At 50.8% G+C, this 12,141-nt stretch overlaps 1 protein-coding gene across 2 annotated transcripts in view; it reads right to left on the reverse strand.

The window, feature by feature from the left end:
- Positions 1-12,141, reverse strand: part of WWC3 (WWC family member 3) — a 109,671-nt gene that overhangs the window by 12,918 nt on the left and 84,612 nt on the right. Inside the window, exons 10-17 of one of the 2 annotated variants that reach the window (XM_090264518.1) lie at positions 11,791-11,880; positions 10,503-11,068; positions 5,608-5,728; positions 4,788-4,862; positions 3,994-4,080; positions 2,700-2,892; positions 1,315-1,554; positions 730-881 (exon numbers count right to left, since the gene is read on the reverse strand). In XM_090264518.1, the coding sequence (XP_090120644.1) occupies positions 730-881; positions 1,315-1,554; positions 2,700-2,892; positions 3,994-4,080; positions 4,788-4,862; positions 5,608-5,728; positions 10,503-11,068; positions 11,791-11,880 (1,524 nt within the window). Of the gene's footprint in view, positions 1-729; positions 882-1,272; positions 1,555-2,699; positions 2,893-3,993; positions 4,081-4,787; positions 4,863-5,607; positions 5,729-10,502; positions 11,069-11,790; positions 11,881-12,141 lie in introns of both variants that reach the window. The other variant, XM_090264517.1, reaches the window with a different exon arrangement.

Below are 12,141 nucleotides of genomic sequence, written 5' to 3' on the forward strand. Positions count from 1 at the left end.
TATGACGCTCTCTACGGAAAAGCATGGAAATGCTCAGACAGAGGCCAGTCCACTCGAGGTGTTGGGCCCCTGAATTATTCCTCGGCAGGCAAGTCTACACCGACTCAAGGGCTCACCAGCAGGCCGCTTCCAGGAAAAGGGAAAGGGCCATCGCACGGTCCCACTTAGATGAAATGCCCAGACCAGGCAGACCCACAGAGGTGGCCAGGTTACCAGTTGCCAGGGGCTGGGGAAGGAGGGGAGGGGGTGACGGCTAATGGGTACGGGCTTTCCCTTTGGCCTGATGAAATTGATTATGGTGATGGTGGCACAACTCTGCCTGGACAAAAGGCCACTGAACTGTCCACTTTAAATGGGCGAATTATAGGGCGGATAGATTGTATCTCAATACAGCTGTTACAAAAAAAACCTTAAAGGGACTTTATCGTATTCACCCCCAGCAGACTGGGGTCATTCAATAGTCCCGCTCTTTATGAGAAATCCCGGAACAGGAGGAGGAGGTGAAAAGCCTACACAGAGAGCAAGGGAGAGAGGTCAAGGTTCTGCCCTCATCCAGGTCAGCATTCAGTTCCTCATGAGAATCCCAACTTCTCTGAGCAGTCGCCCAGCACATTCTGTAGAGACACGCATGAGATGCGGCTCCTCCCAGGACCATGGCTGAGAGACAGAGCAATGGCCTCGTCCCCGCAAAAGGCACCCCGCCTCCCTGACAGCTCCCAGGAGCCTTACCGCTCGGACACGGCCTCGGCCTGCTCTTCCTTGCGGTCCATCTCCAGGGCCTCCTCCTCCGTGTACACCATCTTCACCCGCTCCTCGGCCAACTCTCTCTCCACCGCCTGCAGCTGGGCTGTCGTTCTAGCCAGCAGCACCATCACTGCGTCCTGCGGGATGACAGGCACATAGCTGAGAACCAGCTCAGACCGGCAGGCACGGGGCCCACCCTTCAGTGAGGTCCCTTCCTCCAGGCTGGTGGCAACCCTTCACTGCTTTCCAGTGGGAAGAAGTCCACCCCACCGTTAACAGCGATAGGCTCAAATGTAAAAACCACCAACGTGCTACCCATGATCATGAGCACGTTTATGTTCAGAAACACGATCATGAATGGCCACGCACATGTACACCTCCCATTTATATGAATTCCCTCGGAAATCTGCTGCCTCACCACTATGTTCAAAGACTAAGCCTACACAGACGCTTCTCAGAGAGGACCTCCCCCAGTAAAAGCCAGTCAGGAAGCAAGAGCAAGCTGCTCTGGAGGCCAGACACACGCACCGTCTTCCCAGAGTCAGCAGAGGCAGTGCAGGAGGTGGCAGCGGTGGCGGCGGCGGCGGCGGCAGCGGCAGTGACAGCAGCAGCGGTGGCAGCAGCGGCAGTGGCAGCAGCAGTGGAGGCAGCAGCAGTGGCGTGCACACGGTCCCGGGCACCGCTTCTCTCGGCCCGCGGGCCCTCCCTCATCCTGGGCAGCTCGGGGCTGGTGAACACCTGCACTGGGTACCAGCACCGGTGCATCTCGCTCAGGCTGTTACAGCTGGCCAAGTTTATTTGAGAAATGCCCTGTGTGGTTGTTTAAAAAAAAAAAAAAAAAAAAAAGGCAGAACAGGCACTGAGTGGTTTCACCTTAACAACCAACGGGAATCTTCTAAAACATGAAAATCGCCCCCTCAAACCTGACCAGAAAGGAGGTAAAATGTTTCACTGCCATTCAATGAAAGTGGTCACAGAGGAGCGTAATGGGGACAGGAGCAGCTTCTCAACTGCTTGTTCAGCTCAGTCAGAAAATGCCAGAAGGGGAACAGGGGCAGACAATGGCCAACCTGAAATGGTGGGCTGCGCTCAGGGTCTATTACTTGATGAGTGGGATTGATGGTCTCAGGAATGTTTGAAGTCGCAGAGCCCTGGCGGAACTCTACAATCCCTAATTCTGCTGCTGAGGGGCAAGGACGTAAGGGCAATATCGCAACCTTGCAAAGAAAGCACTCTGGCCTCCACGTCCTGGCCAAGCAGTGACTGGCCAGGGGACTGGAGACCAACCGCCAGGACACAAATGTAGGGCCATCTGGGTAAGTCTGAATGGCAAATGAGCAACTTTTCTCTTAAGCAGCAGTATGCCCCAAATCCTGTATGAAACATACGAACCAAGTACCCATAGTTTATTTGAAATTCACATTTAACTGACCTTCCTATATTTTTATTTGCCAAATGTGTCTGCCCTACTTAGTTCCCTCGACTAAACATGGGGATAACTTAGAAGCTGTTGAGTAGGACTTTTGCAAGGATTACTTGAAATAATACAGTATGTTTCGAGTATAAAACACAGGACGAGATAACTGGCTCTGTCATCCTGTTACAGGGACCCTTCTTAACATGCTGGTTTCTAAGCAACCCACCTCGAGAAACCAGAAGGAGAAGACACAGAGGGAAGGCGGGAGGGAAACAGGGAAAGAGTGGAGAAAGGGAAGAAAGGAGACAGAGAGAGAAAGCAGAGAAAGAGGGAAATGCAGGGGGACAAAGAAAGAAAGAAAGACTAAGAGAGAGACAGAGAGAATGACAAGACAGAAGGATGAAGAAAGAACGGGAGATTAAAAAAAAAAGAAAGGAAGACCGATGGAAAGACAAAGAAAGGAAGGAGGGAGGCAGGGGAGGGGAAAGGACAGGATGTGTCCACGGAGGGCGAGAGCTCGCGCATGCGCAGGCCATACCAGCAGTTCTTCCTGCAGCTGCGGATTCACTGAGCACACATATAATTGAAGAGACTTCAACATCAACGTGCTTGGATGCACAGGGATTCTGAAAACATCATTAAATACCAAGGGGGGCTGGAATTCCACAGCCTTGGAGCAGTAAGTGTCTGGTGTGCTGGAGTCCAGAGGGGGCAAGTAGACACGGATATGTCTAGAAGCAGAGCGGAGAAAGAAGCAGACAGAGTCAGGCTGTAGACGGTCTGCATGATACCACACACACACATGCGCACATACACACACACTGCCCTCTTTGAGCGCCCACAGGCACAGCTGCCAAGTCTTCTGGAGAAACTCCTTTTCGCCACAAAGACCAAGGTCGAGGAACTTAACCGGCCCTGGAGGTTAGGGGGAAACCCGCCCACAAACAGGAAGGCTTCAAAGGCAGTAGTCAGGACTGAGAGGAGTCAACTAAAGGTTCTGCTTCCCCGTCTTTTGGGGAGGACATCTGCACTGATGTCCCCAATGTGCCTTGGCTCCCTCCTCCAGCTCCGCCTGCCTGGCCTCTGGGGCTGGGTCCTGCCCTGCCCACGCCAGCGTGGATGCTGGCACACAGGGGAGGCTCAAGAATGCTGGGGAACATGCCAAGTCCACCGTGGGGAAAACAAAGTCCCAGGGAGCCCTCAGCCACTTGTACCCCGGCTGCTTCCAAGGCCTTCGGAAGACTAGTTTATAAAGGAGACCCATGGAGTCGGGTGTAGCATTGAACTTGAATGCATCATTCCAGGTGTGCTCACCTACCTGGGTACCTGGAACCCCCCCCCAGCACCCGCCTCGCACTGCAGAGCTCACAGAGGTAGTACCTCTCAACTGGTGACAAGTCACACTTCCCTTGCCTCCCGTCAGACAAGGAGCCCTGCTTCCCAGCCAGAGGCCTCTTCAGGCACCTCGCTGGCTCACAGCGCTGAGTGTGGCTTTGTGGCCACCCAGCCCGTGACCCGGGTGGACATGTTAAGCCCAGATGCAGCCAATAACAGGCAGCTGGCCCATTTCTGGTATCACCGCAGCACGTGAGCAGCCCAGCTCCGTTATCTGTCCGCCTCAAATAATAAAGCAGACTCTTCTTAAAACTTACAGCCCTGCTTTTAAAGACACACAGTCCCTGGTTTTGCTGTAAATCCGGGCTCCAAACCGGTCATTTCCCCAACCCAAACTGCCGAGCGGAGCAGGCCAGCGAGCAGCACCGCAGGCAGCAGCCCCAGGGGCCCCGGGGGGTGGAGAAGGCCTTCGCCGGCCCGGGGGGGGGGGGGCTCACATTTTGCAGTCTTCCCTCACGACCACCCCGGCAAAGTTCTTCAGTTGCAGCACGTTCACGAGCAGACACTCGCTGCCACTGTCGTGCCTAGAAAATGAAATGGTAATTCATCAACGTGGCCCGCAACTGAGGGCAAGTCTGCCGCACCCACCCCCCGCGGACACACGCCATGTCTGGAGACAGTTTTGGTGTCACGACTGGACAGAGGATGAGTTACTGGCATCTGGTGGGTGGACACCAGAGATGCTGCTCACCAACCCACAGTGGCCGGGACAGCGCCCACGACAAAGAGTGATCTGGTCACAAATGACACTAGAGGCAACACTGAGAAACACTCAACGGGAATGACAAGAGTGACCAAAAGAAAACCTGGGACGCGAACATCCTGCCTGGTTATAGTGTGAACACTACTGAAACTAACTTGAAATCAAAAAGCCGCACGTCACAAACCAGTGAGATGGCTACTTGCCCTGCGGAGCAAGAGGCAGGCCCACTGTCTGCGCTGCACCTCACAGAACCAAGTCTGTGCAGAGACGTGTGAGAACTTCCCCAGGGCCCCAAAGCTCTGGCTCCGTGAGGTGACAGTTCCCAGCTGTGACTCTCCTTCCTACCACCTGTGTCCCCTCACCTGGGACTGCTGCAGCGGCCTCAGGGTATCTAGGGCAGTGAGCAGCCCCCAATCATGTGGGTGCCTCTGTCCCTCCTGGCCTCTCTGTGGAGGTGTGAGTCACTCCACAGGCCCCAATCTACAGATCATCTTTACAAGCAGCAGGGAAGGCGTCTTCTGTACTCACCAAAACCCAACGTGGATCTGGGGCCCTTCCATAATGCAAGCATCTCCATGTGCAGGCTCATGGGCATCTTCAGTCCTGGGCACAACCGGAGATTCACAGGGGTTACTCCACACACAAGCAGTGGCCGCAGGTTTAGCGCATGCTCTCTCATGTTAGGGGTGCTTCATACTGAGAGAAGCTTTATTAAATTGCGACATGTGTAACTAAGTTCTTCAAGTGACTGCAAGGGCACAGCAGGTCCCTGGGTCTATGATGCATCTCACCAGGTACCTGCCTATGAACTGGTATGTTTTAGAAAACAATTTTGCATACCTTCCAAAACCACCTGTGGTACTCACATGATACTCGGAGCAAAGTTCAAAAATGAACTTCTAAAAGGTGTGCCCTAAGTGAGATGGAACAATGACAGTAAAGTGACCCCCAAATCCCAAAAGGTGCTTTGTCATTGTAAAGTGACTCAGGAAAGGACACTCCAATGAGTGTCCTTTCTAGAAAAGCAGGTCAGGCAGGTCTCTCGTACACGCATTCTCTTTTCCAGTTCTACTCAGCTTAAGCCTTAAACCCGCCAGGGCCAGAGAGAAAAGTCCTAGCACCACAGGATAAGGGCCAGCTGCCAAACACCACGCAGAAGCCAGAGGAGTTTTCTTTGCAGGTTCCTAAGGCCCAACCTCTGGTGTGCAGAGAAGCCAGAGAAAGCCCCACTTGGGCACACACCAAGTCTCAGGATGCGGGAGGCTCGGGACGGGTCCCTTTTGTGCTGATTAGTAAGACCGCGGGGCAGCTGCATAAGGAGAAGGAGGTGGTAAGGTGAGCTTCTAACCTTTTGCTGGCAGGCTCAAACACCCCACTGTCAGTGGCCAGCGAGTAATCCGAGGGGCACGCCGAGATGCGGCGCGCTCTCCTGTCCAACCTCTTGGCGCCGTCTTCTCGAAGAGTCACTGCTACAAATGAGAGACATACAGGGTCAGGAGGAGACAGCACAGGAGGCCGGGGACCGTGGTGCCAAGCAGTGAAGTCTGCGTTTGAGCACATACCCAGTTACTGTGTTCCAGAGACACGTCATTATGTACACACACATGTTTACATATGCTGCACTCAACTTTTTTGTAAACACTGAAAAATCAAAGAAATAGACTTCTGGCTACTTCTTTAAAAGCTCCTTACACTGTTACAAATCTCTTCTCACCCCCTAAATGAGAGCAGAGAACATGAGGTGTCAGCGGGGAGCCCCTGCCTAATGCACTCCGAGAGACCGTCATACGCAAACGACCAGGAAAGCCATGGTACCCTAAAAGCGAACGGTAGCTGCCTCTCCAAGGGCAAGGGGGGGAGGCATTTTTCATTTCTTTCTTTATGCTGTTTGGTACTTTCCATATTGTATACAATAAACATATACTAGCGTTTTGTAATCGGAAAACAAAAACTTAAAAAATTATCTAAGTAAACCCTAACAAAATGTAGGGACTTTCAAGGCAGAGGACACAGCTGAACCCTGACACAGCCTTTGAAAACATGCCCTTGAATGTCTATCCTCGGCACCCCAGCTTCGCTCCACAGATTGCTTTCCTGGGGTTAGAAAGCTACCACTTCTATGCAGTTGCTTTTTGCCTCTTATCCATTTTAATCAAGAACCAGAGATAGCCACTGACATCTTTCCTCTCAGCACTTCCTCCCCTGTTCCTACTCCTTCCCTCATAGCACCAGGATCCTTTGAACAAACCCGATACAAGACAGGCCCATCATGGATGGATATGGCCCCGGGCACTGGGTGCACACAGAGCCTCACTCTGACGTGCTGGTGCTTCCTGTTAATAATGCACCTCCTCTGTTGTCTCTGGGCTATTCCTCAGCCATCTAAGCTCTAGAAATGGACAATCTAGACACCTGCGCACCCCTAACGTGAGTGAAATGACTAGTCTACCAATGAGCATCTTCCTTTTCAACCAAATGACTATTCACACACAAGATAAACCCAAACACGCTCCACAATACACAAAACAGATGGGGCCGGGGTCCTTGGTCTCACACTCTCAACTGCAGTGCCAAGCCTGGGGACTGGCAGCTCCTCCTCTGCTCAGGGACAGAAGCCACCTTCATCTGGGGTGGCCAGGGGCACCGACTCTCAAACTATAGATCGGGCTCCCCAAGTCCTGCTCATCTTCTCCCCCCTGCCATCCGGAAGAATCCGACGTTCCCAGTTCTGAATTGCAGGTGGAACCCCTCGGTTTAATGCACAGATCCCAGAAGACGAAAACTGCTATTGCCACTCCCGGCCCTGACGCCCGGCACGGCTCCAACACAGCCTTATATCCCTTTAACACCGTGCCATGAGCACGTCTGATTAACCTGATGGTGGGCCTCTGACCAAGTTTCTCTCTCGTTGTAAGGAAGCTGGATGAAGACAAAGGAAATGAAGGAATTACTCCTCAGAGACCCCAGGCTCAGCCACTGAAACCATGGAGCAATCGGAAGCAGAGGTGACAGAGGGAAGTGCAGAGCAGACCCCCCCCACTCACATACTCAGGCTGCGGGGCAACGAGATGGACCATGGGAGCAATGCCAGCCAAGGCAGGAATAAACAAGCTTCCAAACAGTCATTTTTTAAATCTGACCTTTTTCATCATTAAAAACAGACATACATACAGACACTGAGACCTAAGGACATCAACGTTGCTTGACAGAAAGGAAAAAGATATCATGACAATCATACCATAAGCAAAGCTGCCACCCAGCATATTAAAATAATGGAAGCCATTAAAAATCTGGGGAAAATATATAGAAGAATAGAGACTTCAAGTTTTTAGACAGGTTCTTTCTTATATAACTATAGCAGGCATGATAAATATTAATATTCAAATAATAATAATGACAATTACTGAACTTCATTAAAGTATAACTATGAGCTATGCCCTCTTGGCCACATCCCAATCATCCTGAAGACATTGATTCACTGCACAAAGACGTGCCACAGCCTGACCAACAAGGTAAAGGAAAACTCCAAGGTCACTTACAGTGAGCGTTTCTGTCGAGTTGCATGAGAAAAGAGATAAAAAAAGAGGTACAAAGTGAAAAAATTTCAGAATTTCAGCCAACAATTTTAAACACTGTGAGCATCATAAAAACATCAAGGAACAGATAAGCAAAGTCAAGGTTCTCGTGACTTTAGATTAGCAAATACCAATGGGAAATAAAAACTGGAAAGTATTTCGAAATGATGAAACATTTGACTTTTAAAATTCAGGGAAGATCAAACTAGTAGAAATGTAAAAAATGTTAGAGATTACAATCTGTTCCCATATTTCTCTGTACTGCCTTCTATTCCTTGAAACTGGGCTAAAACAGAACAGAAGAAATTATATCTTAGGGCTTGCCTCGTACCACAGGTTTGAGCAACTTTGGATTTTAGCTTACTAAAATTTTATCTAACTAAAAGTTGCTTGAGGTCAAACTTGGACTGTACTGTTCCTCGTCTGACTGGAATGGAAAGCCGGAGGGAACTCTGTGACCTTGGGCTTCATAAATGAAGGGTAGGGTGACACGTGTGCTGCGACCCTCGCCAGCTTTAGGAAGCTATGACGCCTCTGGGATCAGGCATGCCCACCAGCATCAGGGAAGCAAGAAGTCACTCTTTGTCCGCGCCTGAAGCTGGCTACCCAACCCAGCCCTCCAGGAGCCCCCATGGGGACCCATTTGTTGGGTCATTTCTAGCCTGTAAGGATGTCGACTGACAGTGTCACACAAGAATACGCCACCAGGTGGCAGTATCTGACCACAGCATACACAAATACCAGTCAGTGTAAATTATCCTGCTGGCCACAAAGCAGAAAAGGGTAAATTAAGAAATCAGGATCAGAAATTAAATCAGCTCTTCTCTTTCCCACCCTGTCTTTCCTCTGGCCCCAAAGGGTCCTTGGGCCTTGTGTGAATTTTCTGCAAAATGAGGCTGATACTTTTGTATGTCAACCGTTCAAGGGAAGTTGGCGTGGGAGGCAGGGAGGCAGGGACACTGAGAAATTGGGCTTCAGTGACAACAGATAAATTCAGTCCCTTTTTGCATTTTCTTTTGGGGACTGAAAGGAATAACCCCAGAGCCCTGAACTTGTGATTATGAGCAGCAACAAAGTCTGTATGTTTACACTGCATCTGGACATATAAAACGCGTGTTTGCAAACACGCAGGGGAGGACACAAAATGATAGAGATGCCAAAAGCCCCAGGGCTGATTAAGTACATAAGTGTTAACAGAGACTATTGTTTATATTTATATGTATGTAGTAACCAGCATGGTTATAGATAAAACCCCATGGGTTAAGAGAATGGTGGTAAACGGAAGAGCCCATCAAGATCACCTCTTTCCAGGGCAGGGAAGCTAAGATTCAGCCCCGTCCACCAGGGATGCGCTGAAGGTCACCCAGGCAGCAAGTCAACAGGGCGGGGAACCGATTCTGGGTCTCTGAGCTGCTAGTCCAAAGCTGTTTCCACAACACTTCCCTGGTTTTGTATTCACCATTTTATTTCTCCCCTTCGCTGCTCAACCATTCAACGCAACATGACCAGGATTTCTGAGCCTCAATACTGACTTCTGGGCTGGCTCATTGTCTGTGGTGGCGGCTGTCCTGTGCACCGTAGGGTGTTGAGCAGCATCTCTGGCCTGCACCCACTAGGTGGCAGTAGCACCTCCCGCCAGCCCCCTCAGTTGTGAACACCAAAAATGCCTCCAGACAGACATTGCCAAGTATCTCCCTGGCAGCCAAAAAAAAAAAAAAACACCCTGCTCGACATCCACTATGCTATACAAATTATCTAGTGCTCACCGAACAGAATGTCTACAGCAGCTCTGGCGTGCAAATAAGTTCATTAAATGGGCTGAACTTCAGGAATGAGAGACCTTGTTTTTGATCTTCTCTTAAACCTGAGGAAGTTAAGTTCCTGGAGGTTGGCTTAGAAAAGCAGACGAGGTCAAGATGAGGTCAAGATGAGGAGGGTTGAAGCCCAGGCCCTGCTTTGTGCACAAGCCATCAGCTGGAATATTCACTACAATGGCAGTTTGCTTTTCCACATGAGCTATAAGCTGATAGGTCCTGGCACGAAGTAGAAGCTGCGTTAACACCAACTGCAGGGACACAGTTCCCTGTGGCTACATGTCTCTCAATTCGAAGAGCACCAGAGAAACTGATCCAGCAGAAGCGACTGGTGCTTACTAGCGCATCTTTTGAAATCATGCCAATTATTTCCGTTCCCACTTCCGACAGAACTACGCCCTTGAAAACTGCAAGAACGGAGAACGGAGAGAGAGGTGAAGTCACAGACACGGGAAGCAGCGATTTCCCTGGCTACAGGCAGACACCAGTCCCCGTGCGGGTCTGAGGCGGCACCCGTGCAACATGCCATCTGGACACGCCCTGACAGTCCGCTGATGGCCTGGCACCTCTCAGCCTGTCAATGTGGAAGACTGCGTGGCTCTTCCACTCACAGTGAACAAGTAAGCACATCCTGAAAACAAGCCAAATTCAGTGACCTTTCCAGGACACAGCGGGGAAGAGCCCACACGACAGCGGGCCAGCAGCTCTGCTCATCCCAGCAATGGCCCAGAAATTAAAGCTCACTGTGGCATTGAAGCAGCAGCTCCTGTCAGTGCCCTTACGCACGATTCCCTCCCTGCATTTGTGCCTTCCTTTCAAGACCAGGAAAACCCGAAGGACTTGTCAATACTTACTTGCACCAGTGGCAATGGCAGCCACTTGGGGTCCTCGCTCCCGAGGCCCTTCCCCATCGCCGGACAATGCATGTGGCGGAAGGGATGCTGCGCCCTGCAGGTCTTCCTCTCCCAGAGCAGAGGCCTGAGACCGCAGTCTGTCTACGCCTCCCAGGCTTGGCACCTCCAAATTATCCCCCAACGGGGCTGAGGGCGAGTCACGAGAGGCTGGGAGGAAGGGCGTTTCCAAGGGCGAGCTCGGGGGAGACAGGGAGGACAGGGAGGAGCGGGAGGACAGGGAAGCCAGGGACTGTGGTGTGTCTAGGGAGCGCCTCTGCTTGTGGATGCCAGACGGGCCCGGGGGCTCTGGGAGGGGGGCATCCCGTGCCAGGGTGTCGAAGGGAATCAGATCAAAGCGCAGAAGCTGGCTGCACTCGGCGTCGGGTCTGTCGTACTGTGGCAGGCCGTAGATGTCGGTGAAGCTGACAGAACTCAGGGAGCCCCGGCTAGAGGCCAGCGAGCCCCGGCTGGAGGCCAGGGACCCACGGCTGCTCCCCGAAGACATGGTCAGGGTGCTGGCAGACAGGCTGAAATGAGAGAGCCCACACCTTTAGCAAAGCAGCCCGAAGATCGTCTGTTCCTGCCTCACACTCCCATGCACCTGTGAACACTGTAAGGCACCCTCATTCATATTTCCTTCGTTTTCTTGGAATATCAGTAGAGAGCAGTAGTTAACATGAAGGCGTCACGCCTGAGTTCAAGGCCCAGCCCAAAGGCAGACCGGCTGAGCCCACTTCCTCACTGGGGCCTGTGACAAAAAATAGTGCCTATCGCCTGACACTCCTGCAAGGAATCACTGAGAAAATTATCATAGAAGGCCCTTACCATTATGTTTCATGATACAGTAAGTACTTGAAAACAGGAGCTATCAGTGAACAACCGAATCTTATTTTAGAATATCCATGACTCCCACAATACTATCCATAACAATTTCTTAAACCCAAAATAAAAAGGTCCATGTGCATATATGTAGATGGATGCACACACTTCTGAAGCTGTGCATTACAAAATCCTTGAATAAATCTGACTTCAGACTTGTTATTCTGCAGCCAAATTGAGTCTCCTCATAGTCCTCTTAAAAATATAACGTGCCCAATTTTCCATTCTGTATTTACAACCCCTTCCAGTTCTAAGTTCTGGTGGAGCAAACCAAGCTAAAGGGAATTATGAAGTTCCCGGACATGTCATTACCGTTATGATATTCATAACATGGTAACTAAGTACAGCTTTCTCTTTTAAAGGTACCCACCTCTTTAACTGGGAGTGGAGATAGGATGCTAAGCGAGTAGCTTCCTCCAGCTGCATAAGGAGGCAATTTCGTTTTTCCTGAAGTACAATCCTGTAGGTAAGAACACAGCCCATTGGTGGATTTCAAAGACAGAGAACGTATTTTCCTAACAAGAAATTCAACTCTAAATGCCGTCCCCAAAGTGATTTTCGTTTGAGTGGCTAAATTCTAAAAAGCACGTCTAAGTCATAAATGCCAAACTAACGGAGGACATTTTGCTTTGAAAATATACCACTGGCACCGTGAACAGTGCCTGATACACTGTAGGAGCTCAACAGATGGGCAGGCGGGTGGTTAGATGAGTGGACAGAC

Source organism: Furipterus horrens, unplaced genomic scaffold (genome assembly GCF_987537825.1).
Source record: "Furipterus horrens unplaced genomic scaffold, mFurHor1.1.pri manual_scaffold_17, whole genome shotgun sequence".
Lineage (NCBI taxonomy): Eukaryota > Metazoa > Chordata > Mammalia > Chiroptera > Furipteridae > Furipterus > Furipterus horrens.